We start from the raw sequence: 27783 nt of genomic DNA, 5'->3' as shown, positions 1-27783 counted from the left end.
GGCAACTATTTTGGTGCTCGCAAATTTTCCCTTGACATTTTCGTGTGTTTCTTTCACTGATTTTTTGTTTCTTTTCCCTGGGTTTTACCAGCATTGTTGTTTTTTGAAATAAATATTTACTTTGAGCTTGAGTGCACATCTGCCTCGCCTTGCTTGGCTGCATTTGGGTCCACCTGTCTTTACCTCCACCGCCGAACCGTGACAGTCAAGACTTGTGGCCATCCTTGGGAGCAGTCAGTGGATAAAACAAGCCTTGATCTCGCTCATATTCATTTACCCTCTAATGGGTGGGCTGTCCACTCACTCATGACAGTGGTTTCCTTGATGGGCGGAGACCTTTTTACCTTCCAAAACTGCGGTCCTGCCAACACACCAGCATAAAATGCTTAAAAGCAGGCAGCTTCTTGCCTGCACGATGCTGACAAGGGATGTAGGATGTAGGATGTAGGAATTAGGATGTAGGATATAGGGCAAGAATAAGAGAATAAAGATGTAGAATAAACGCATGCTGCATTTTAGCTCTGATTTCACTTGAAGTGCTGTCAAATTTGGCTTGTATACGTTCACCTCTAAACCTTGATAATATCACCTGAAGTCCAAATTAAAGGCAAAATCACCAAACCACTCATTGCTGTCGGCTCATATAGCTAGTAAATGTAACTACAGCCACCTAGCGGCACCACATGGTACTGTTTTCTTCTTTAGTGAGAAACCACCATCAAACATGTCACTGATGTGGTCTAGCCAATAAGCAGTGTAGCTCTCTCCACGACAACAGACACAGGTCGGTTCTTTGAAACGGGCGTTTAATATATGAGCTTGTTTCTCATACATCCTTGCCTTCACGCCGTGAGAACTGCATTCAACGAGATACAAACGGTACATGTCACAAAATTATCCCGTCATATCAAACGTATGCAAATGAAACTTAATATCATGAGACTAATTAACAACTCAAAAATATACCTCGTTGGCTGCTGGTCGTGAAAAGAGGTCTTTAAAGTCTTGGAAATCCATATGACTGTTAGCTTCCCACTTAGACAGTACGTGCAAAAATGACGTGCTGTGCGTTTATAACTTCCTCCTTTGTCCTTCAATTAATGCTGCCACTTAGCAGCACAAACAAGAATCTTTAGTTCCGCCATGGGAACAACGAAAACACGCACAATAAATTAATTAACTTAATGTAATTTCATTATAATAATGTACAACCTTTTAACCTGTTTTAAGCTTCAATGAAATAAATTATTTATTAACTAAATTCATGAACTGATTTAAGAATTATGCTTAGTGCATTTCTGTAACAGCACTTACAAGCAGTGATACTATCCCACCAGAGAGGCCTTCACTGAGAACAGGAAAAGGTCCCTTTAAGGTCATTTATCCACTGCTTTTGGCCAAAGTGCTGTATAATGCTGGAATCATGAAATGGGTCCATAATAAGAATATGTTGAGAATATGTCATTAATAACACAAAGCTGTTGAAAATCTTTGCATATTTACATGGCTTGGACATTTATGCGGTCCAAGGTGAAAAAAAGTGAGGATTGTGTCATAATTGACAAGGTATCTTTTAATAAGAGTTTACAGAGTGTGAATGATTACAGTATTTAATTTGTAGTAATGTTCATTACTGGTTGATGGGCATGATTAAGAGTTCCACAACAATAGTGTTTTGCCATGAGTTATACTTATTGAAGCCGTTAGTGTTTCAAAATGGAAAAAATGGCAAAAATGCAAAAATGGAGCTAAAGAAAGTTGCAAGTATTTTGATAAGGAACGTGAGAAATACCTTTGAATTTAATAAAACAGGAAGGCAGAAGGTAATGTAGTAGAAATGACATTAGTAGATTGCAATATATTGTCATACATTTTTTAATTGAACTTTTCTTGACCCTTAAGTAGAGTGGTTGAAATACTTAAATCTGTACATTATTTTAAGTCTGAAATTAAAATGGATTGATAAGAAGTTGCCTCATGTAGTATTCAACTATATGTGTACTGTGTATGGGTGTAAGTGATCTGTCAGGGTCATTTGTTTTTTTGCATAATGTTGCATAATGTCAATTGTCTGTACTCATTCATTCATTCCTTTCCTACTGCTTTTCCTCGCGGGGGTGCTGGAGCCTATTCCAGCTGTCTTTGGGCGAGAGGCAGGGTACACCCTGGATTGGTTGCCAGCCAATCACAGGTCACATATAGACAAACAACCATTCACACTCACATTCATACCTATGGACAATTTGGAGTCGCCAATTAACCTAGCATGTTTTTGGAATGTGGGAGGAAACCGGAGTACCCGGAGAAAACCCACGCATGCACAGGGAGAACATGCAAACTCCATACAGAGATGGCCGAGGGTGGAATTGAACCCTGGTCTCCTAGCTGTGAGGTCTGCGTGCTAACCACTCGACCGTCGTGCAGCCCGGGAAAAGTACAAATAATACAAAAATGGTGAAAAGGATAACATAAACTAGGTGATACTGAACCGTGACAAAAAGGTACTAAAACCAAAAACACTGTAGCAAAAGGCTGACAGGCAAAAACAGGCACACACACAGGTGGAATTGAACCCTGGTCTCCTAGCTGTTAGGTCTGTGCGCTAACCACTCGCCCTCCGTGTCGCCCAATTGTCCGTATCCGTGAGGGAAATCCTCATTGTGTTTGTTCTGTACAGTTCTGTAGTTGTTAGGAATACATTTTATTTCAAAAAACCTCATTGGGAAATGTATGGGCCACATTTATTTGTCCCTAAAGTCTGGAAATATCATATGAAACCATAACATACATGCCTTAAACAAAAAAAATATGATCATAAATAAACTAAATAATTGTTAAAAAAACATAAATAATAAAAAAAGTTTAAAAACCATTTTATGTACAATAATATGAATGCAAATATAATGAATGCATTAAATTAAAAACATTATTTCAGGGACACTGTACAATTCTAAGTGAAGTTCATGTGAAAATATAATATACATACATGTCATCCATCCGTTCTCTATGCCTCTCGTCCTCACTATTAGATATTTTTGCTGCAAGGCATGATTTTAGTCGGTCACGTTGTGAGTGGGAGAGGAAGACATCATCACAAGAAAGGTTTTTCCACAGTAACTGTATTGCAAATGTAAACAAAGCGGACAAGCATATCATTCAACGACAATATGTTTGTTCCTCTGAATGAAACATTTTTAAAAAAGCCAGACATGATCTCAAAAAGAATTGTCTAAATACAGAAAAATATATATTCAGGTTGAAAAGGATTTGTAAATACTACTACTGTAAATAACAGTAAGGGAAGACGGCTACAACAGATACCATTCGCTGCCTGTCACAGCGAATGCCTTTAATAAGACGGGAGGCCAAAATAAAAACACAATTTTGTACAAATGAAACGGTGACATGATATTCTCACAGTACATCTGTGATGTCATCACTGCTGCCGTACAGCGCAGCACAAAAAAAAAAAAAACAACTGGGAAAATGTGTTGACCGTAGCAAAACGACAGAAGGTATTGATGTTTATAACGACGGTATTGCAAAATAATAATAATAATATGACACTGATAGCAAAGACAAGAGTGGTGGGGGACGGACACATGGTTCCACTTTGCAGCACACCTTAAAAAGAAAAGAAAAGAAACTCCACAAGTTGATGAAACATTAGAAAAAAAACCCAAACCCTCTTCAGTCGTTTCAGTATAAAAAGCTACAAACATTAATAAATTACATCACTGACACGGAAACACTTCACAAGGTGCTAATTAAATCATTCTCAAACCCTCCTGGAGACTACAACTTGAACAAGAGGCTGGTCATAGAAACTTTAAGACTTTTTTTCTACTTTTTATATACTGTATATATATATATGTATATATATATACAGTATATATAGAGTATATATATATGTATATAGTTTTACCTCAAAGCTTCATCTCTTGTTCAGACAGAACCACAATGTATGTAAGGCCATAGAACAAATCAATTAAAAGCATTTCTTCAGTTGTTTTCCAGGCAACACCAGGAATCCCAACACAACAAAAATAACCTCATCCTGTGTGTGTGTGTGTGTGTGTGTGTATGCGTGTACATACTGTACATACAATTCATCCAGAAATATTCAGTGTTGACTTCTCCATTCTGTTATATTAGAGCCGTATTCAAAAATGTCATTTTTTTCATCAAACTTCATAAAAATATGTAGAAATAAAATATAATTATATTGACAGTTTTTTTCTATATTTTGGGGAATCTTTTTTTTCTTTCTTTCGTCATAATATTACAAATTTATTGTGTTGTAGATATGATATTTTTCTTGAAAGAGAAGCACTTTTTAAAATTTATTTACCTAATATTTATTTGCCATTCCCATGAAGCTATAGACAGATGTCAATAGAGATCAGTGGAAACAGAAGTAGGATTCAAACATCCAGGATAAATGATTAAGCGGAGCTGATTGAAATGAATGATAACAAATAATGACAGTGGTTGTAGTTGAATGTGACAAAGTGTTGTGGGTACATTATTGGTTTTTCCATTTATGGTGACTAATGATTGAGATAAGGGATGAGATGAAATAAATGCTGGACCTTAGCCTGGCCTGGAGCACAGAATAAATATCCATGGTAACTCCATTTCAGAACATATTCCACTTTTCCACTATCCCACTTTTGTGCAAGCGGATCATGGATAAGTCGAGCCAGGATATCCAAATATCCAGGCTTACTTCCTTATCGTAGTTTAGTGCAACAGGGCCCCTGGATGCTATTTTTCATCTGCATGGCAAAGTATAATATTGTGGGGTTATATTTATTTTTTTACTTTTGAAAGTAAATTTTCGGTTGTTGTGTGAAAATGTTATCAATTTTGGGATAGCTCTGTAACAAAATGTAGGAAAAGTGCTGTGATGAATCCTTTCTGGATACACATACAGTATGTACAGTATATATTGGCTTGCCATAAAGTCTGGACACGTAGGTAAAACTATTAAACAACAACTATATTAAAATATTACAAAATATTTCATATGTAATTAATATGTCAAATACCAATAATCATGTACATAAATCTAAATATTTGTATTGATAATTAATAGTAGTAATGATTGTACTATATATATTTAAACTTGTGTTCATTTTTTTTATGTATTAAAGGTTTTTGTATGTATTTATATTACTGTATGTAGTGTACATTAAATGTCCAGAGTCTTGGGACACCCTGTGCGCACACCACACACACACACACATGCACGTGTATACTGTATATAAGCGCATCTCAATCAATGAGACTATGGTGCAAAATGTGTTTGATTTCAGGAGTTCAATGTAGTCAAAGCGATCTACTTAAAGGCAATGGAAGCTTTTGCAAGTTGATTTCATTTCATTTTCAATATTTCGACTTGTTGGCAATTTTTCACATTTCATGAGATTATTCATGGGTCATGAATAATTAAAAGGGACCTATTATGCTTTTCCCACTTTTCTGACCTATAAATGTAGTTAGAATGTTGTATTCCCGTTTTAAACGATGCCAAAAATCAGATAACGAGATTTGCGCCTTTGCGCTGCAGATTTCCTGCACTCTGTAAACGCTAAGCAATGTATCCAGAAGTCCTTGGGAGCACTCGGGCGTGTGACCAATCACAGTGGAGGGGGTGTACCTACAGAAGGGCAGGGGGTGGAGTAAATGAAATAAGACTGTTTGGGTGGGAAGCGGGAAATCCATGGAGAAACTGCAGAAAGAAGTGCTAAATCTGGGAGATCTAAAAAGCTTTCTGTGCTGGTTATTGTGTGGAGCTGCTCTATAGGAATCCACAAGTCAATACAAAGTGCCGGAAATTAGCATAACAGGTCCCGTTTAAGAATGAATTACCGTGTGTGTAAACCAATCTATAGACTATAATGTATGTTATATATTGTAGTTTCACTTTCTGTGTTGAACGACTGAAATACATTTAAAAACATTGAAATTCACTGAGATGCACAAGTGTGTATGGTTGTGTGTGTGTGTGTATGTGTGTATACACTTGAAGCCTTGATAGAAAATACTAGAAAAAGTAGGTATTGAAAGGCTATGTACAAGCTACATTCTATATGATGTGAAAAGTAATAAAAACGCAGATGGCTTTAGGATTTGGATGCTGCCTGTGAAAGCAACAGAAGCTAGGAAAAATCCTCATGTATCAACATCCTATGTCTTTCTTTTTCCCATGGACTGCCCCTGGGGTTTCCATAATGCCACACAGTATACTGTTTGCTATGCAGTAATACTCCTCGTTGACTTTGTGCTTTACACGTTTTTCCTGACGTCCTACTCTCTTATCCATCCATACGCAGTAAAGAAATAAATAAACATTAACCGTGATAGTGCTTTGCAAACTCAAGTCCTAACACATCAGGATGACTAGAAAAGTGTATTCATGCGCTAAGTTTGTTCACCTTGTGGCTGATGAGCGAGGCAATGATGAAGCTGCATCCGGCAGAATGATTCCGTAAAACCCCCCAAAGCCAGCACACATGCAAAGTGAAGACATGCAAAGGATACTTTGTGAAATCCTGGAATGACTGCTGCAGGTTGGAGCCTTTCCCTGACAAACTGATGTAGTCCAATGGAGACACGTTCTATTAAAAATATTTATAGTAGGTTATGTACACTTTAGTCGCTGAAAAAGTCCAAGGACAGGCAAAAACCTATTTTGCGTGATGTCGGTCTTGGAAATTGAAAAATGTTTTCTCGAGTCCTGAAAAGAGGTTCAGGACTTCCTAGTCCTACAGTTGGCGTCATGCTACAGGAGGAGTTTGCCATTTCGATGAATCTTTAAGATCTTTCCAAGTCTCTGTTTGGCTGTGGCCATGCCTTTCTTTAGCCTCTTAGCTGTGGACACAACAAGACAATCCGTGAGACACAACCTAAGGGATGGAACCTTTTCGGACAAAAATCTCAGTGACAGTTTTCTAGCAGATTTCAATTCCATTCATCATTCATGACATCATAACATCTGAACATCAAATCTGTATCGGCTGATTGCACCCCTGATAATGATGATGAGTTAGGCACTTGAAACTTATTCTGGACTGAATATTTGATGGGGTCCACCCTCATTCCAGGATCCACCTCCAGTTTGAGACCCCCCGTCTAATGCAAGGATGAAAACTAAAGGTGTGAATTCCATCCAAGTGTATTTACTACCAAAAAACATGCACGTACTGTACATCCTTTAACGTACTTGACCAACTGCAGTTATTGTTGGTAACGGTTGGTAGGGGATCAAACACTTACTTCACTCAATCAAGGAAGAATTTATTCATAACTAGGGTTGGCAATTGTTTAACCCTTCATAGGGCAAGTAACCATATATGGTAACTTAAAAAAACAGGGTTTCCCCATGTCTCAGCAAGTCATGTGACTTTTTCATGCCAACCAGCCAAGATCAGACAATGTCACAGGAAGTGACATCATGTGATCAATCAGGAGTGAGCCAGAGAGTATCAAACTTCCTTCTTCATTCAGAAGTCGGAAATTGCAATTTTCTGACGCTCGGGGCCCGACACTCTCGGCCCAAACTTGATTTGCACCCAAAACCTGAAACTTTTTTAAAAAGTAAAAACAGAAAAAATGTCTTCTTATAGCCCCCAATAACACTGAAGGATTGAATTTTGAAATTTCTAAGTATTTCAGTGAGTGCCCTATAAAATTCGAATGATTCTGGTTCTGATTCCCATTCCTAATGATTCTCGATTCCGAAGTTTTTAAAAGGCAGGGTCCTAAAAGTTCATTCATTCATTTATTTTCTACCGCTTATCCTCACAAGGGTCGCGGGTGCGTGCTGGAGCCTATCCCAGCTGTCATCGGGCAAGAGGCGGGGTACACCCTGGACTGGTGGCCAGCCAATCACAGGGCACATATAGACAAACAACCATTCACACTCACATTCATACCTATGGACAATTTGGAGTCGCCAATTAACCTAGCATGTTTTTGGAATGTGGGAGGAAACCGGAGTACCCGGAGAAAACCCACACATGCACGGGGAGAACATGCAAACTCCACACAGAGATGGCCGAAGGTGGGATTGAACTCTGGTCTACGCACTAACCACTTCACCGCTGCACAGCCCCAGGGTCATAAAAGTTTGTATGGTTTAAATGAGGGCGCTAACTAGAGTTGTGAGCCCACTGCTCGTTTTTCTGAAGTTAAGCCACTTTCCTAGTGGTTGCCAGCTTCTTCATTCTATTTCTTCCGGTCGGGGAAGTGGGCATCAAAACAAGGAACCCAAATAAAACCTTTTTAATGATCCTGGGAGAATTAGATTGTTAGTCCCAGTTCCCGTCGATGCTTGACATGCCCTTGAGATACCCAACCCTATTCAGAACCTTTTTTTTCATGTTTATTTCTGCATTTTACCATAAAACCACAAGAGTTCATATCTTTGTTTCAGGGTTAATTGACATAATTACTCCAATACTTAATTCCCTCCACTGTATAGTGTACAGTCGTCCCTCACCACTTTGCGAAGCATTTTAATCATAGAAATGGCAAAATGAAGTAAAATACAAATATAAGGCATTCCAAAGATGCATTAAAAAATTTGATAATATGTCATATTCTACACTAGTCACTAGGTGTCAGCAATGTTACTGTAATGTTTGGCAAGACACACAAGTACCAGACTCAATGGCCAGAACAACAGGCCTTTATTGCAAGCCTTGAATGATCTCACTACAGGCACAATGATAGTACCTTAATAATGTAATAACGCGGGCTACTGAACTCCTGAAGCCACTTCCTGTTCCCCACATTTATTCCAACACACACAAGCACAACACTTATTTATGTCTTAAATTGAGTATTTTCTGTAGTTATATCTACTATATTGTGTAATAGGAGTGTAAAGTTTGCTATAGGGGTGTTATTTAATTTCTAGAGGGCTCTAATAATATTGAAAAGACTTTGTAGACAGGTTTTCTGTACTCTAGCGACCTACTAAGTATTTGATTCATAGACAAGAATTCCTACTTCACAAAAATTCACCTGACACGGTGGCCTCTGGAACCAATGGACCCTGAGAAATGAGGGACGATTGTATACAAATTCTACTTTTCAAATAGTGGCGGTATAATTCATTCACACGTACGAGATGATATTATCATATTTGTAGGTTGTAGTATCACATAGTGAGTACCCCTTATGAAGGTGACTGACCTTTGGCATCTGCAGAAGCTCCACGATCGGCCTTTGCTGTGGTGTTGCTGTTGGTGCTTGTGGTGTTGCTGTTAGGAGACGACATGGACGGTCGCCTTTGGCTGAGAAAAACCCCCGGCGCCATGGGCTGCGGCCCGACTGGGGATTTGACTGTTCCAGTGTTGAACTCATGGTCTGTGAGGCTGCCATCCTGGGAGTCCAGATTGTGGTCTGGTGAGCTACTATCCTGAGAGATCTTCAGCGGCTCCTCTATCACGGTCTTCTTTTTGGTCAGTTTTTTTTTCTTTGTTTTTTGTTGCTCTTCCTATAGGGAAAATTTCTTTATCAATGACTTGATTTGGAAAAAAATATGAATTGTCCCTGAATTAACATACCTGGTGAGAAAGCTTTGCCGCAGCAGCGGCCAGGCCTGTTTCTATGGAGGCTACTCGCGCTCCGTCTCTTGCAGGCCTTTCCTGTCGAGGAACTGAGGGTCCTACACGAGCTGCGGGAAAGTTAAAACAAAGACTTTTCATCTACATAACTCACAGAGGTATACAATTCATTTGGACTTTAATAACCTGTCGGGCTGTATGGAATGTCGTCGCTGCTTTTCCGTTTTTTTGATCTTGATTTGAAAACCGGATTATCCTCCTCAGACTCCAATGAGGGATAAACTGTGAAGAAATACAATGTAATATGCTACTTTGGAATCATGACAAGATGATGCACAACTAGGGTTCAAGTTTGGTGGTGGTCGACAGGTGCCAAGACCCCCACAAGGACAGAAACTGCATCCATGGACAGATGTACAAGTCTTTCAAAAGTATTCAGTCGGGAAAACAGACTTCCTGGTCTACAGCCAACTCCTCGTGGCATTCCCAGGACAGAAGGTTTACCCTCCTTGCAGTTTTCCTTTAAACTACACTGGACCTGCACGGATCTTATTTATTGAGTGTTTCTGATATGAAGTATTATTGCATGCTGTAAAATGACTTGCAGTGGAGGCCATTATTTGTAAAATATACACACAATTTCTACTATGTGTATACTATCGACTAAGTAGAGGTAAGGAAATCAAATGCCAATTGCCCTCCAATCCAATACCAATTAAGAGAATGTGTAAGATTAATTGTGTTCAATAAATAACATTCATTCATTTCATCAAAGTGTATGCACTGCAGCATAACTTCATTTTATGCAAGCCAACACACTATATCCCATCATGTACAATTCAATTACGTTCCAGTGCATACACTTTTGGCTGAGTAGGCATTATTGTACATCATGCTTTATTGTCTTTTTAATTAATTTTCTGTTTTTAAAAGTATTATTTTTAATTATGGTGTATGCATAAGTGCAAATAGTGTTCCACCATGCTGAAACAGCATAAAAGCAAATTAAATTAAATTGTACTGAAGCATCAGCAATGAACACATGAATTAAAAATTCAAAAGAAGTTGTTTTGCTTTGGTCCTTTACCATAATCGGAGTCCTTAAAGCAGGCATCCATGTGATCTTGGTCATCATCATAATCAAGGCTATCAATACTGCTGCTTTTTTGGGGTTTCTTAAAGAGCCGCTTTGTGGGCTGTTTGCTGTTGCTGCTGCCACCGATGCCGACACCCCCGCTGGTCTTCTTGCTGGTCTGCAAGCTGTGCAAGATGCTCTTTGACTGACTATTGTTTCTGGATTGATTGTTGCTCCATGGCTGCTGCAAGCTGTCTGACGATGACAGGTTGGCCATAGACAGCATGCCCTGGATGGCTTCCTGTGTGCTGGGAGATGCTGGTGGTTGACTGAAAATGTGCAAATGAGAAATAGACACCATCGTTATTACACAGCAGTCCCAACTCGAGTGAAGGTGGCAAATACTGTATGTCAGAAAGGCTTGGAATTCCAAAGATTGCTAAAGGTTGCTAAACCATGACACCAGCGTCACACCCCAACTGTCATAACTACTTTCCAAATGCTCCAGTCGTCCTCAAATGTTTCACGGTGGGTTGATTTAGATTTGCCAAGCTATTTAGTCTGAGAAAGTTCCATCCAATTGTCTAGGAGGAGTTCATCTATGGTAGACTTGCATGGGAGATGGCCCAACCAGGTACCGGACTGCCTTATTTGGGCAGTTCACTGCTTGTGGTCCACATAAATGGCAATGAGTCAGACAGAATTTACTCAGTGCATCCAGGGAGTTGAGGGGATCTGGTTTGGTGGCTGCAGGATTGGGTGTCTGCTTTTTCCAGACGATGTGACCCTGATGGCTTAATCAGCCCGTGATCTCTTAATGGATTGGTTTGCATTAGAGCAGGGGTCTCAAACTCACGGCCCGTGGGGAGGCTAGTTTGAGGCCCCTGCCTTGATATGAAAGTTTCATTTGTTAATTTGCTTCATTTGTTTTTTGATTTGTTTATTTATTTTTCCATCTTATTTTGTGTTGAAAAATAAAAATTAACATTAAACATTTATTTAATAATTTAATAATAAATAAAAATTAATTTGTTTAATTTGTTTTTTGATTTGCTTATTTATTTTTCCATCTTATTTTTTGTCGAAAAATAAAAATTAACATTAAACATTTATTTAATAATTTAATAATAAATAAAAATTAATTTATCGTAATGTATAATAATTTGTTTCATCAGAGCTTTTCCAAAGAACCAAACACTGAAGAAGTGGAGGGTATAGCAGAAGCATTGAAGACTATTATATTATATATATTTATTAATATTTGATATTTAATATAATTAATATTTATTTACATTTTTATTATATTTATATATATATATATATATAATATATATATAATAAAAATGTAAATGTAAAAAAAATTAAAAAAAATTATATATATATATTTTTTTTTTTTTACCTGATGTGGCCCAGCTTCACCCAGACCCTAGCTCCAGTGGCCCCCAGGTAAATTGAGTTTGAGACCCCTGCCTTAGAGTGTGAAGTGGCTAGGGTGAGAATCAGCACCTCCAAGTCCGAGGCCATGGTTCTCCTCTGGGCAAGGGTGGAGTGCCATTGTTGAGTCGGAAATGAAATCAAGCCCAAAGTAGAGGACTTGAAGTAACTCAGCAGTGCGGGAAGGATGGAACAAGAGATTGACAGGTGGACTGGTGCGGTGTCTGCAGTGATGCAAACTCTGCATTGGTCGGAGGGTGTTGAGCCGAATCACAAACCACTTTAATTCCTACTCTCACCTATGCTCAAGAGTTTTGTATAGTGACCAAAAGGACAAGCAGCTGAAATAAGTCTCCCCCAGAGGGTGGCTGGGCTCTCCTCTAGAAATGGGGTGAGAAGCTCTGTCTTCTGGGAGAGGAGGTCCAAGGAGATCCATTGAGAGGAGCTAGGGTTAGGATGTTTGACCAGTAAGTGGGAAGACCCAGGACACGTTGGAGAGACTACGTCTCTCTATGTCTATGTCAGCTGGCCTGTGAACACCTCAGGAAGAGTTGGACAAGACAGCTGGCAAGGGGGAAGCCTGGGGTTCTTATTTTAGACCGCTGCCCCTACAACCCGATGGGTGTGTGGATGGATATACAGTATAAGAAAAACACACAAACATACACAATAAACAAATACACGGTACTGCTATTAAACATCATGTTTGAAAAAGTTTTCAGAAAGTTTCAGGTGGTGCTACCACGCCAATGTTTAAGGTTATCAGTCACCATTTTTATTCTTTTTTTTCCCCAAGATGAACAGCACTGCAAACATTCTTGAGGTTTTTATTTTAATTCAACGACAAAGAATGAAGGCCCTTGAGGGCCAATGTATGTGAAGGAAACAGGACTTGATGCTAGTATCTTTAGTATGAAGGGAATCCAAAGATCATGAATGGAATTATAGCATTTGTCACAGTAGACAGCACCACTGGAGGCAATGCTTGAATGGATGTTGGCCTAACCCACCATAAAATATGGTCACAATGGAACCATGTGGAAGGTAGTTACAATTTTCCACATTTTTCAGTATGGGATGCGACTGGTGTCAGTGGTCACACAGTCAGTGGCTGGAGGTGTTTACACCCTCGTAATAAAGATTGCAGATTGTGCTTCTTTGTGACAGCTTGGTACAGCCATCAACAGAATGATTGCACAAGTGTATGAAAATAGCAGCAGCAAGAAAACAGATGAGGGCACTCTACCTGTTGGTGCTGTAGTCAATCCCGCCCACTTGCTTGCTGGCCTGCAGCAAGTCAAGAATGCCAGCCGCGCTGCCACCTTTTTTTTTGGCCTTTGAGTTGCGACATTTCATCTCTGGCTTGGCTTCTGTGTCTATATGCAGAGTTTCTTCATCGGAAGAATCGGTGCCCTGTTTGAAGACAAAGTATACATAGGTGTCAAGTGTCAAGAAAGCCATTTAACGACAGTGATGAGGGGAAGAAGCAGGTAGAATGATAACAGAAAACAGCTTGATTTTTGAGCCAAGATAACTCAAGCACTTCAAAAAAATCTTCAGCAGAGTTGAAAATATTAAGTCCGTCTTGAGAGGAACCTTGGTTAGCATCATTAATCTGTTCCAGAAGGTCAAACTCTAACCGAAACATAGGGTTAGGGTTATAAATATATAAACAAGCAACCATTCCCACTCACATTCATACCTATGGACAATTTGGAGTCACCAATTAACCTAGCATGTTTTTGGAATGTGGGAGGAAACCGGAGTACCTGGAGAAAACCCACCAGATATGATTATGTTAATCTTCAGTGAAGATAAACATTGGTTATCTGTTATAAATATCTAAGCAGTGAAAAAAAAGAGAAATAAATTAGCCAAATGTACATAACATAAGCATATATTTTTTACTAATAATAGGCCAGACCAGGCATTGATGCATATTCTGATACACTGGGTGGTGCTATTTATTTTTATTTTATTTTATTTTTTACGGTGTTTCATTGACCTATTATTAGTCAAAATGTATGCTTTCTTTGCCTGAAACCACCTTGCCAGCCTTGGTGAAGAAGTGCTCGGGTACTTCCTCTAAATTTTCAGTTACTTTCCGTTCAATATATTGGTGATAAAGTGCAGAAATAATTCCAACAACTTGAATAAATTCCTGTTTTTACTGCTACGGGCTCTGGGCCAGCAATTCCCGCTTCCAAATAGTCTGCAAGGTTTAAAATATTTCTCACCAACTCCCAAGAAAGTTGGAGTATGCTCTCCGACTTCAGAGCTTCAACCAACGCAATCATTGGATGAGATTTGCATTGGTCACGCCCACAGACTTTGATGGGCGGTTGTGACAGACATGCTTGCTATGATAGCCCCTATGCTATCTTAGCCTGACCTTTTGGACCTCTGTGTGACTCAGCTTGGTCTTCCACCTCCTACCGCACAGACCTCTGCTAGCTTAGCCTGGCCTGCCACCTCCTGCTGCCTGGTCTTCTGCTAGCCTCAGCTTGGTCTCCCATTGGCTACAGCCTGAGCCTTTGCTAGCTGGCCATCCATTGGCCATCCACCTGTTTGATCTCTGGACTCATCTGGCCTGGGTAGCTGGTGAAACAATTTAACAATAATTTTAACACGAGCACTGTCCCTGGTTGTCCTCGTTCTTCCTGGACTAGTTTTCCCACAATAGTGGTGCTGTACCTGACCGAGTGTTCCACCAACCGCTGACTCACCTGGTCCTTCGGTATTGAATTGTCACTATTGTTATTGATGTCCTCCTCTAAGCCACTCTTAAATCATTTTACCCAACTTCTTTTGTGGTGTATTTCTGTGTATTTTCCTCCTACTGAAATCAGCTTTATTGACCGTGTGAAGACAAATAATGCAGTCAATGGCCGTCTCACAATACGAAAGGGTACATTTGATACCGTGTTTACTCCTGCTATCAACTGAATCCAGGCCCTGCTTTAACATTAGTGCTGATGAATTTGGTGCTTCGTCATGCTGAGGATTAACTCAATTAAATATTAACAAAATTATATATTGTCAAAATATGGATTCAATCAAACATGGTCTGATTTAATGTTAATTGACTTCTTCTATCTTAAAGTTGTCTGTGAATCACTAAATTATATTAAATGAATGCCCTCAACTGCGTCCAATACTAAAAAAAACGATCAAAATCCTTCTTAATCTGCTTTAATCTTAACAAACGCACCCGACAAGTACAGAGAAACAGGGGTGCTTGCCTATGACCTGAGGGATCATCGTACCATTACAGTTATGAGAAACTCCAAGCTACCAAAGTCAAAGGCTAATATCATATGCAGAAGAAATATTGCAAATATTAGCATCTCAACTTTTATGTACGAGCTAGCTGACTTTCTGTGGAGTAGCTTGCTCTATCGCTCTATTTGATTGTGTACTTTTATGATTAACTCCATATATTGTCAGTCAACATGCTCCTTTGTGAAAATTTATTGTGAACAGTCGAAAACTTCCATGGATTTTCCACTGAAGTTGGAAGAAGAAAGATTGCTTGGGCCAGCAAACAAAGACACAAGTAGGCTGGCTCAGGTTTTGCCACATTACAAATAAATGTGATTCCCTTATTAAGAGAGCCAAGTCGGACTTTTACTTGAATGACCCCCAATATTTTGACAAGTTATAAAATCTCCTTTAAACTGTGTGACAACTGGACATGATCAAAGGGGTGCCCCAAGGTTCTCTACTGGGGCTCCATTTTATTTGCATATATCTTATTTTTATATGTTTCTTATATATTTTATTTGCATTATCTCTACATAAATAATCTCTTTTAGAGATTTCCCGATATTTGCTCTTTTTATATTGATCGGCGATCGGGAATAATCACCCGATTGTACACACTCAAACTTCCGAGAACACTCGGCTAGCACAGCCAAAGTCCAGCACGCTGACGTCACACACATCACTCTACCAACAACTCCACTGTAGGGTGAACATTGAGTAAATGAATGATCGGCTCAATTCACCTCGTGCAGAGTAGCTGCACTCATCATATACAACAGCAAAGACCAAACCAAGCAAAACTATGCAAACTTCGGCCTATTAAAATTTTTAATCCAACCCAGACAACTTTTCTAAAGATCATTACCACATGAATATTTATGGAGTTACATACCTTTGTCACCAAGGGCTGGAACTTTGGTTTTTTGGCTGGCTGAATTGGTTCTCTGATTTCTGACAAAACTGTAAAACAACAAATTTGGAATCAAACAACAAGTCAATATACAGTAGATGCTACAAGCTTAATCAAGAGACAACAACTTGTGTCCAACAGTACAGTGGATCCCCGCATGTTTGTGACTCAGCACTCACAGCTTTGCAGTTTCATGGACTTTTTGGACCAAAATATATTCTAGTGATATTTTTTTTCCAAAATAGACTGCTTTTACACATGAAAAATAATATACATACATATATATACATAATCTCTGGACTACAAAGCACACTGGTATAATAGCTGCACCCACTAAACTTAAAGAGAAAAAAAGAACAGTGCGTGTAACATGAATTAAACAGTAGCCTGCCAGAAAAGTCATGGGAATTAAAACCACGAAAGTTGTCGTTTTTAGCCACAAATTAGCTGCATTACTGGTGTGAGAAAGAAAGAAAAGAAAAAAGTAGTCTCCTATACACCAGAAATGGAATATTCAATTAATCCGTTCCAGAAAGCTACAAATGTTAACATTCATTCATTCATTCATTTTCTACCTCTTATCCTCACGAGGGTTGCGGGAGTGCTGGAGCCTATCCCAGCTGTCTTTGGGCGAGAGGCGCGGTACACCCTGGACTGGTCGCCAGCCAATCACAGGGCACATATAGACAAACAACCCTTCACACTCACATTCATACCTATGGACAATTTGGAGTCGCCAATTAACCTAGCATGTTTTTGGAATGTGGGAGGAAACCGGAATACCCGGAGAAAACCCACGCATGCACGAGGAGAACATGCAAACTCCACACAGAGATGGCCGAGGGTGGAATTGAACATGGGTCTCCTAGCTGCGAGGCATGCGCGCTAACCACTCGGTCGCCGTGCAGCCTCAAATGTTAACACGAACATGTTTTTTTGTTTTACAATTATAGGTTTGGAACCAATTAGGATTGGAACTTGTAGAACAGATCAATGACGCTAAACATTTGGCACTAAAAGATAACAATACTCACAGGAAAGATCTCTCTTTACTGTGTTCTTTTTCCGTCGAATGGGGAACTCGTCAATCTTCAGTTCTCCCTCATCCGAGACGTATTCATACTCATCTCTCACTGGCTTCGGTTTATCCTCTTTTAGGTTTTGTAAGGTGCCAAAATGACTTGTGTTGGTCTGAGGTTTCAGTGTCTTGGACCTAAACAGGAAACAACACACAAAGTGATAGTGTTAGTTATCACATACTACAGTATTAATTGGCCCTGTACCCTAAAAACCGCCCATGAATGATACAGGAAAAGGCCGAAATGATACTGTGTCAAAGCCCAGGGCAGTGATACTGATAAAATATAGAGTTTAACCATGTCCAGTATCAGCCCCCGTAGCTGTCCACTCAGAGCGCGCTGCTCTGGTATCGTGCCCGTGAAACAACCAATCAGAGAACAGCGCGCGAGCATGAACACACAGCGTTTGTTTTGCTGCCGTCTGTGCTCTCCGCGCATGTGACAGGAAATGTCACTGTAACTATAAATATTCCTAGTGCTTCTCCAGTCACCAAAAAACCCAAACTTGATTAATGGAACTTTAATTGTCAGACATTGATAAGATAAGACTGTTGATAAAATATTATTGTTGAAATATTTTTGCAATGATTGTGTTTACACTGTTTAGATATAATACATGTAATAAACTGAACATTTTCTGGAAACAAAATGGTCTTTTGATTAAATAGTATGTGATAATAAGCTCATGATTAAAACCATGTGATAACCTATAAATATGAACTAGCATGAAAGAGCTGGAATTGCTACTCCTACGTGTACATTCTGTACATACCCCAGGATTTTCTTGCGTGCCATCGTAAAGCTGACTTTGTCTTTATTGCCCAACAGCGACATTCTGTCAAACTTGCACTCCTCTTCCATTTTCAGCAGGGAGTCTGGTTTACTATTCTGGAGGGGAAAAAGACAAATAATGTCAGATATGCAATTCAACATGGATATTGACTGGAAAGCATGATGATAGTGTACATACAAGTGACAATAGAATGACTCCCATCAACAATCACAGGCAGTAGTTAGACATATCAACCAGGTGAGTAATGGTGCATGTAATTGTAATCCCATTTTTAGGTGGCGTACCGATTTCCCACACAGTACGCATTAATATGCAATTGGCATCATTCATAAGTCCTCCATCCACACAAGATGCCTGATGGCTTCCCAGTGTTGACTGAGTTCTCTATTTAATGCCACCACTTCCATGTTCCCTTGTAAATATCCATAAATAACTCAATAACATAAAGATATTGCAGATAGATAATTCAATGAGAAAAGAGCTCACCTTATATTTCCATTTTGCTTCCGTCTTGTTTTTATTCTGCTCTCTGATTTCAAACTTTTCCATATTGTTTTGCTGTAATGTTTCCTTTTCTGACAGAGTCAGAATATTCTTCACACCCTGGAGAAAAAGACCATATTACTTGAGTATAATATTGGTCATGTAGATACGTGTGGAGCTGCAGTACACTTCTACACCAGTAGCCACGTTTACATGAGGAGCTTTTCTCTTTCCGAATGGAATCTTTCCGAATGACCTTTCCGAAAGCAATGGTATCCATGGAAAGGAATATTCCAATTGCATGTCTACATGCGCCGCTATAATCAACCAGAATAGTCAATGGGGCATGCGCAGTAAAGCGCACCAACATGACGTGATACCGACTTCCTCGAGTTTTTCTTTCACTTGTTGGAATAAACAAGTTTTTCGTTTGTGTTTTAAATCGAAGAACGTCTGGAGCTGCGTGTTACGTTATATCACAGCATTCGCTGAAAGAACGCACCCGGGAACAGGAAAAGATAAAGTTCAATCTTGCTAATATTTTATAATTAAGCTCGGCACATGTTTTATATAGATATGTATTTTCTTTTTTAATAAAACTGGACTTGTGAATGGAGTATAGAAGGGTTTAGATCAGGGGCAAACTTTTTGACTCGCGGGCCGCATTGATTTAACAAAACGGGGGGGGCAGACTATATATTTTACACGTAACAGTCCAGCTGGTATTATTGTATCTGTAAAAGTGTCATGCAATCTGCTATTATTATTTATTATTTTATATTTATATTTAAATATTTTATATTTAAATATTTTTATTTAAATATTTTAAAATTTATTATTATTATTATCATCATTATGCTTGTGTCCCTTTTTTCAGGAGCACTTTGTAAACAACAGACCACATCAAATAACAAAATTGATAAAACCATCAAAAGGTTGGCTCAAGCCATGATGCCAGTTCGTATGTTGAGTTTAAATGAAATACTTTGGAAAGAACGGACGGGCCGTATTCAAACACTTGGCGGGCCGGATGTGGCCCCCGGGCCGTAGTTTGCCCACCCCTGGTTTAGATTCTGTTCCACAGATGACAGTAATGCAAAGCTGCTTGTCAACCGCCAATAAATAGCAGAAGAAGAAAAATACCACAAAGAAGAACGCACCCTGACAACTTTCCGTTTGAGCGTGTACAAAATACCTCAATCGGATTGGGGAAAGGAATATTCCACCCCTGTGAATCTGATTATATATTCATTTGGATTGGCACTTTTCTTTTGGAATGAGGTGTATACAAAGGTTAGATTCTTTCCGCAAATAACCCGAATGGAATTGGATTTATGGATTATTTGGGTCCATGTAAACGTGGCTATTGTCGCCAAACAACATTGGCTCTCAAGGCTATTTGGTGTAGAAAAATACTGTAGTCATCAACACCTCAACATCATCTGAAAATGTTGCTTACTTTGGTCTTCTTCGGCTGGTCCATCTTACTCAAGATGTCCTTTGCATGGGACTCCAGAGCTGCGAAACTGGAGGGTTTAGGTGGAGGTGGTGAATCTTTGAGATTTTTTATTTTCTTCTTACCTCCATCTTTGACCTTGGGCAATTTAGGAGGTTTAGGAGCCTTGGGCATCTTTAGGGGGTTTGGTGGCCTAGGAGGTTTAGGGGGTTTGGAGGCTTTTTTTCTGGCTATCTCGCTGCTTGGGGAGGGGACCTCAGCCGGCGAGACCGGCTCTTCGGGGTCTGAATGTGTGGATAGCGGGCACTCGACTGGCACTTTAAAACCGGGCTCACATTTTAGAGCTTTTGTTGCATTCTAGAAATGAAAAGAGGGCAAACACAGAATTATATTTATATGAACAATTATATAAACACAGTTTTCTATGCTCTAACTGTAAAATGAGTCCATCATAAATATGCAATTCTACATCCTGGAAATTTACTCATCACGGTCGTATCTGGAAGCAATGAACCGCAATAAAAAAGGAATTATTACAGTATATATTCCTAGATGATGTAATACTGTACTTGGACCAAAAGGTAAAAATACCTCTGACAGTCTAATCTCTCTGGCAAGATCCTTAATGAGCTGTGACGGTTTCATGTTCTCTGGAAGTTCATCTTCATGTTCCAAGAGAGCCTTCCAAGTGAGAAAAAACAAAAGATGTGTCAATATGTGGGTATATTAATGTGACAACAAATGTCAATACCTGTTTTTTAGTCCACGACCTGAAGGCTCCGTTGATGATTTTTGCACCATGGACCAGATATGGTGCAGGCTGTTTATTTGCTTTGTGTAAACCTGAACACACACACAAAAATGAGGTTATTAATGAATTACTAATAGAATTCCAACTGCAGATACATTTTTCTGCACAGTATACATTTTACAGGATACTATTATTCAGTCTGACTCACGGTGTCATCTTCGATAAAAGGCAAAAATATAAAAGGCTAAAGTCATCACACAGTAACTTAACACTCAAAGGTAGCTTTATTAGTCAGTAATTGATTAATTTTCTACCGCTTATCCTCACGAGGGTTGCGGGGGTGCTAGAGCCTATCCCAGCTGTCTTCGGGTGGTGGCCAGCCAATCACAGGGCACATATAGACAAACAACCATTCACACTCACATTCATACCTATGGACAATTTGAGGTCACCAATTAACCTTGCATGTTCCGTGGAGAAAACCCACGCATGCACGGGGAGAACATGCAAACTCCACACAGAGATGGCAGAGGGTGGAATTGAACTCGGGTCTCCTAGCTGTGTGGTCTGCGTACTAACCACTCTAGCTATATTATATTATATATCGACCGATATTCGATCATTTCAACTTTTTTTTTAACTTAAAAAAAAAAACATAAAATAAAATTAAGTGTAGGGTACCTGAGTGAGCCATACTATATGAGCTACGACTCACGAGTCGTCACCAGCTCACACATCGTTCTGAGTTGTGGTGTCAACAGTACACACAGCAGCGTAATAAGTATATATATATATAAATATAAATGTATATATATATAACATAAATATATAACCAAATATAACAAATTATATATTTATTTGCTTTATTCATGGGAAAAAATATTATGTGAATAAAGTCATAATATTACGAAATAAGAATTTCCAAAGATTATTCGTGAAAAAAGTTGACATATCTGGAAAATAAGACAGGTCAAAGAGCAATAAGACCAAAGGTCATATAATGAATACATTTTTCACCTACTGTATAAGTTTAAATATTGTGTATTCTTCGGTATGTGGCCGTCGGTGGAAAAGTTTGGACACCCCGGTGTAGGCCCTAACCAATTACTCCATTAAAACAAACAAGAAAACTAAGATTAATCGACTAAGCAAATAATTGTTAGTTACAGCCCAAGTCCAGATGCGTAGTCGAAAGCACTGCCTTAAGTGAATTCATGAGAATGCCATTCAAATGTGGATTTCCTCTTCTATTTGACAATAGATACAAAATGACTGTGTCAACAAATATCCACTTTGTGGTATGAATTCCTAAAAAGCTTCCCTTAAGCGGACTTGATTGCAGCCATGATTGCACTGAATTGGAAGCAACCCCAAAAAGGAAGCAATTAATATGATCACAGAAAAAAAACATTAGAGAGTCTTTCCCCTGCACTGAGAAAGCGCTCAAAGTAATGCTATATTAATGACAAGGCTTTGTGAGTCTGAAATAGCATGCAAAACAAACACACACACACACACACACACACACACACACACATGCACAGATAAAATAGTGGAAATATAAACTAATGAGCAGTGTTTAATTTTGCAATGGACCAAGTGGTTCTTGCTCAACCAAAGCCTTTGAAGTACGATCTGTGAACGCTAGAATTCACCGCTTAAATGACTGAAATAATATTCCAGCATCTGCTGTGAGTGTGCAGGCTGCAGCTGCCACACATTTTTTCAGACTGGTTATTTTTTCCGCTTTCGCAAATTTTTTCCACACAGATTGCTAGTAATATGATAGTTGCCATACTTGGAAAAAAAAACACCACATGCTACAGAAACACACAGCATCAAGGTCATCAGAGTGTTCACCTTTGAATCGTTCAAGGAGATGGCGTCCCACGTACCAGCATGCCGTCTCAAAGTTGGGGAATGGGTTGAGAGTTTTGACCTTGAGCCGCTTTTCGATTTCATATGCTCTAAACACAGTCAGTGGAAAGGTTTCAGCATCATGAAAATGTACATTGTCTAAATGCTATCAGACAAAAAGCCTTGTAAGGCAGCCACAATAATATGGAGGGTTTTTTCCTGATAAAGTTAAATACTGTAAAAACTAAGTAAAACATGAAGACTGTAGAAGGTTACGCATTTAGGGATACTTTAACACATGCATGCATGCACACGTGTGTACACATGCAGTTTAGTTCCAAATGTGAAACCTGTAAATACTTCATGGTTTTATATTCACAAGTTCTCATTTTAATGTAAAACAACCCTTTTTGTGTTTTTTATGATGTGCTATTGTTGTTAGGATATTTGAGTTGTAGTGAAAGTTATGCTTGAAATGTATCGTTTTACAAAAAGCTGCTTTTCTCCTTTTTTTTGTTGGGAACTGGTATTTTCCTGAAAGTTGCCCATGTTCTACTTCTGATTACTAAAGAATGAAAAAAGGTAAAAACAAACCTTTTTTGATGTAAGATGATAGTTTAATATTTCTTTTGGTATCTTCCATGTCATAGAACAACAATATTCTGTGTGCCTTGAAAAATCTGTCAAAATGGTCTAAAATGTTCGTTACTGAAGGGGTTGAATTTGGAAAGTTAAATATGAAATTATTAAAATTATTAAAATTGTGTAATTCACTTTTTTAATACCATAGTGAAACAATTTACAAATTATGTCATGAACAAAGTATTTATTTCACGATTTATTTATATTTAGTGAAGTCAAAAAATATTTTTTGGTTAAAAAAAAATAGGTTCGTCATGATTATTTCAATTTTGGCAGAAAAAAAACCCTCGATGGAGAAAGTGTTTCTTTGATAAAACATGAATTTGAAACCTCATCTGCATCTCCACGCTCAGGTTGTGGACAAAATGGCCAGAGAACGCCAAGCAGTCGACTGGGGTCAGTATTGCGTTGATCCAACCTGCGAACATGTACACATTAGTCAAAGGAAAACAACATGTTTATCTTTTTTTCATTTAAAACATTTTCTGGTTCGTTCACTTGTAGCGTTTAGTTATGTAGAAAAAAGGTTTATTGTTTGATGGCTCTCTTGTTTCTACTCTTTTGTTTGTGAAGCTATCATTTCATGACGGCTTGGAAAATGTACCCATAGCTTAAACCTTTTTCATGTGTTGCATTAACTGTGGCCAAATTGTCTTCTGTATAATCATTTCAATTTCTTGCATATCCATAATGCTTGAAATGACTGTATTACGGACGTTTTGAGTGATGTGCTATTCAGGTTACTGCATGCATGCAACTACTGAGGAATTATATGTCATTATATCTATTGCCATATTGAATTGAATTGTGAATTATTCAATGATATCAGCTGTTTTGATGACCTGTAAACTGTAAATGGGAAATACAAATCGTTAATATTTACTATAGTAGTAAATATAGTCTTTAGATTTGACATACAGTCGTCCCTTGCTATACTGCGCTTCGAATATCGCTCCCTCACTACATCACGTTTAAAAAAATAAATAAATAATTGCTGTTTTGTGGTTGACTATAGCCTTAACAGCCTAGTCAAAAAGGATGTAGTTATATGCAGTATTCTGGTCACTGGGCATCACTAATGTTATGACACATGACTTTAAATTACATTCCCTTTCACACTGCATGGAGACTGGCTATTGAGCCAGCAGAGCAAAGCCGACATGCCATGGCTGATATCGAATGGGAAAAAAAGGTTCTCCTTTCATTCTGTGTGGAAGTGGTAAGCTTTTGGCTTCTTTGTCCTTCTTCACCAATCCATTTGAAACACTTAAGTTTAGAATAAGTAAATTGGAGAGGCTTACTATGCAGTGATCCCCCAGCTATGCAATGTGATGTAAACAAAGAATAATAGAGCGTAAAAGTGACTATGGGGTGTTATTTCACTTTTATGTAATGTGAAAACCTGTGTTTAGAAAGTCGTAAACAGGTTGTCTATGCTCTACCGACTTTCTTCAATTCACTAATCAAGGTCGGATCTGGAACCAATAACAAGGGGTTATTTAGACTCAAACTTGCATGCTGTAAAAGTGCGTGCACCCCTGATATATTATACATAAGAGGTAGATCTGTGGAATTTGGTTATTTTAAACGAGATTATATTTGCTTTATCTCGCGTTGAGGAAAACTACAGGCGGGAAAATAAGTATGTGATCCCCTGATAATTCTGTAGGTTCATCACAAAAAAATCAGACATAAACATAAAAAAGGTTATAAATGAATTCATATTAGATTGAGCGAAATATGTATTTGATTGACAAGCAGTTCGACCCCCACACAGTGGTTGTGTGTCCATCAAACACACTAATAAGTTCTCTCCCTTTAAGAAAGTCCTCCTAACCTCAATTCGTGTGGATAAAAGTATAAATAAATATCACGCAAACTCTCTTCCATTCACATATCTCCACCACCTTGGGCAAGACCAAAGAGCTGACCTCAAGATTGTACAAGATTGTTGACGTACAGTATACAGGACTGGAATGGACTACATGAGCATCAACAAAATTGTAGACCTACATAAGACTAGAATGGGATAAAAGATTAATTCATTCATTTTCTACCACTTATCGAGGGTCGCGGGGGTGCTGGAGCCTATCCCAGCACATATAGACAAACACCCTTCACACTCACATTCATACCTATGGACAATTTGGAGTCGCCAATTAACCTAGCATGTTTTTGGAATGTGGGAGCAAGCCAGAGTCCCTGGAGAAAACCCACGCATGCACGGGGAGAACATGCAAACTCCACACAGAGATGGTCGAGAGTGGAATTGAACGTGGGTCTCCTAGCTGCGAGGCCTGTGCGCTAACCACTCGGTCAGCGTGCAGCCAGGATAAAAGATATCAACACAATTGTACATCTGCACAAGACTCAAATGGACTAGAAGACCGTAGAAGACCAATTAGAATGAACTAGAAGAACATGAACAAACTTGCAGACCTACACAAGATTGGAAAGGACTCAACCTGCGCAAGACTGGAATGGAGTAGAAGACCATCAACAAATTTTCAGGTTTGCACAAGATTGGAATGGATTGTACAAGCGTCAACAAAATCATACACCATAACAAGACTGGAATGGACTACAAGATCAACTAGGTGATCAGATCATAATGGAGGTCTTGGTATGCATCAGGTGAGCAACCTAAGGAAACATCAGCCCTCCGTGCATCTAAACTAATAAACAGCTTTTTGGCTTGCCATTAAATACTTGTTTCACTTAATCAAATCCAAAATACTAGAAAGTTTATTTCATGTTATTTCTATATAAGATTATATACATATAAGACTGCAGCGTGGGAGTTCTTACCTGATGGGATGAAGAGCGTCTGTCCTTGCTTGAGAGGGCATTTGTAACACTTGTCCACCTGGTCAGCAAAGAACATTTCACTATGACTGGATGAGGACCTCCAGCGCTCGTACAGAGACAGGTTGGCTGACGTGGGCTTGATGAGGAAGAAGATCTTCTCTCCCTGGAAGTACACGGCATGAAGAGTCAATTTCCTGAATAGTATAGCAAATCATATACTGTGGAACCTCAGTTAGTGTACGCCTTGGTTAGCACATTTTTTTGGTTAATGTCAAAAATTTATGCCAAGTTTGAATATATTTTTAGCATAGAAAATGGCATGCGACACTGTATTCTTAGCAGCCTATTAGCTTGCTAATACATGGAAACGGGAAGTAGAAGTCAGCTTCGTCCCCAGTCTATGATGTCATCAGCATTGGTTCTGTAGTTCTTTGCTAACTAACAGTTACGCCACAAGTCTTTAATAGTTAATAGTCTTAGTCTTTAATAGTCTTTTAATAGTTTTACATTAGGGGTGGGCAAACTGCGGCCCACCAAGAGTTTGAATCCGACCTGCCAGTTGCTCTCTAAGTATTTCAACTTTTAATATGAAAACTGGCAACATGACTTGCAAGTCGGATGTTTTATTTTGTACAAAAAACAACTAAATTGTAAAATTAAATTACATAGTTTGATGTGGTGTGATGTTTAAAGTACTCCTGAAAAAAGGGACATGAGAACATACAGCTGATAGTATAACACTTTTACAGATAAAATTAGACAAATAATTCAAGGAAAATTATAAGCATAAAAAAGTGTGTGTGTGTATGTGGGTTTGTGTGTGTTAAATATATGTTCTGGCCCCCCCGGACAATTTTGTTAACTCAATGCGGCCCACGAGTCAAAATATTTGCACACCCCTGTTTTACATGAATAAAACAATTCTAAAGTTGTATATTTCTTTGGCTCCATTTGGCTTATTTTGCAGCCGTGATCAAAAGATGAGCAGAGACTTGAGGTGAGAAACAAGAAGATGAAGGAGAACAATAAATAACTCATGGCAAAACAGGAAGGTGGTGTCCATGTTGATCTGGCTGCCACATTGTGTCTTAGGTAACAATCATGTCTTCAATGAAGGTAAAAGTAACTTTAAATGTTCATTTAACGCTTTCATTCATCATTTATATGTATTTATATGCATTTAGAATTGTTTTCTGCATGTTAAACTATAATAGTTTTGTGTTAACATTTTTGGCTTCCGGGAACAGACCAAATGGATTTATATGATGTCTTATGGGAAATTTGATACGGTTAGAGTACATTTTGGTGAGAGTTGGACCTTCTGGAAGAGATTAACGACACTCACCAAGGTTCCACTGCACAAAATACCAAACATATTTTTCAGCATGTAATTGCCAAGTAATATCTGCTCCCAAAACATGATTTGATCCAATAGCAAGCAAATAATCAGTCAATCAGTAAAAATACATAATCCTATTCAGTGGATTTAATATTATTGTATGTACCCTTGCATTTTTTACACATTTTTCTTTCTCTCGTTCTCTCTAATGCAGCACAATTACTTCACAATCATTTATTCGGGACTTTTATTATTCATCACCGTCTTGGTTTTTCTCTCTTTTGATGGATGTTGACGGTCCATGTTAGTGTGCG

The 27783-nt window shown here is 38.7% G+C and overlaps 1 protein-coding gene across 2 annotated transcripts in view; it reads right to left on the bottom strand.

The window, feature by feature from the left end:
* Positions 1 to 3101: 3101 nt before the first annotated feature.
* Positions 3102 to 27783, bottom strand: part of phf2 (PHD finger protein 2) — a 42637-nt gene continuing 17955 nt past the window's right edge. The window contains exons 7-22 of one of the 2 annotated variants that reach the window (XM_058054940.1): positions 26131 to 26293; positions 23653 to 23740; positions 22684 to 22790; positions 20824 to 20915; positions 20664 to 20753; positions 20076 to 20429; positions 18620 to 18736; positions 18113 to 18228; positions 17296 to 17474; positions 16244 to 16311; positions 13334 to 13500; positions 10666 to 10982; positions 9765 to 9860; positions 9579 to 9679; positions 9205 to 9508; positions 3102 to 6876 (exon numbers count right to left, since the gene is read on the bottom strand). In XM_058054940.1, the coding sequence (XP_057910923.1) occupies positions 6788 to 6876; positions 9205 to 9508; positions 9579 to 9679; positions 9765 to 9860; positions 10666 to 10982; positions 13334 to 13500; positions 16244 to 16311; positions 17296 to 17474; positions 18113 to 18228; positions 18620 to 18736; positions 20076 to 20429; positions 20664 to 20753; positions 20824 to 20915; positions 22684 to 22790; positions 23653 to 23740; positions 26131 to 26293 (2448 nt within the window). In that variant the 3' untranslated portion in view covers positions 3102 to 6787. Of the gene's footprint in view, positions 6877 to 9204; positions 9509 to 9578; positions 9689 to 9764; positions 9861 to 10665; positions 10983 to 13333; positions 13501 to 16243; positions 16312 to 17295; positions 17475 to 18112; positions 18229 to 18619; positions 18737 to 20075; positions 20430 to 20663; positions 20754 to 20823; positions 20916 to 22683; positions 22791 to 23652; positions 23741 to 26130; positions 26294 to 27783 lie in introns of both variants that reach the window. The other variant, XM_058054939.1, reaches the window with a different exon arrangement.

This window comes from Doryrhamphus excisus, chromosome 18, assembly GCF_030265055.1.
Source record: "Doryrhamphus excisus isolate RoL2022-K1 chromosome 18, RoL_Dexc_1.0, whole genome shotgun sequence".
Classification (NCBI taxonomy): Eukaryota; Metazoa; Chordata; class Actinopteri; order Syngnathiformes; family Syngnathidae; genus Doryrhamphus; species Doryrhamphus excisus.
The sequence above is the reverse complement of the archived record's forward strand: the minus strand, read 5'-3'. Positions and strand labels throughout refer to the sequence as shown.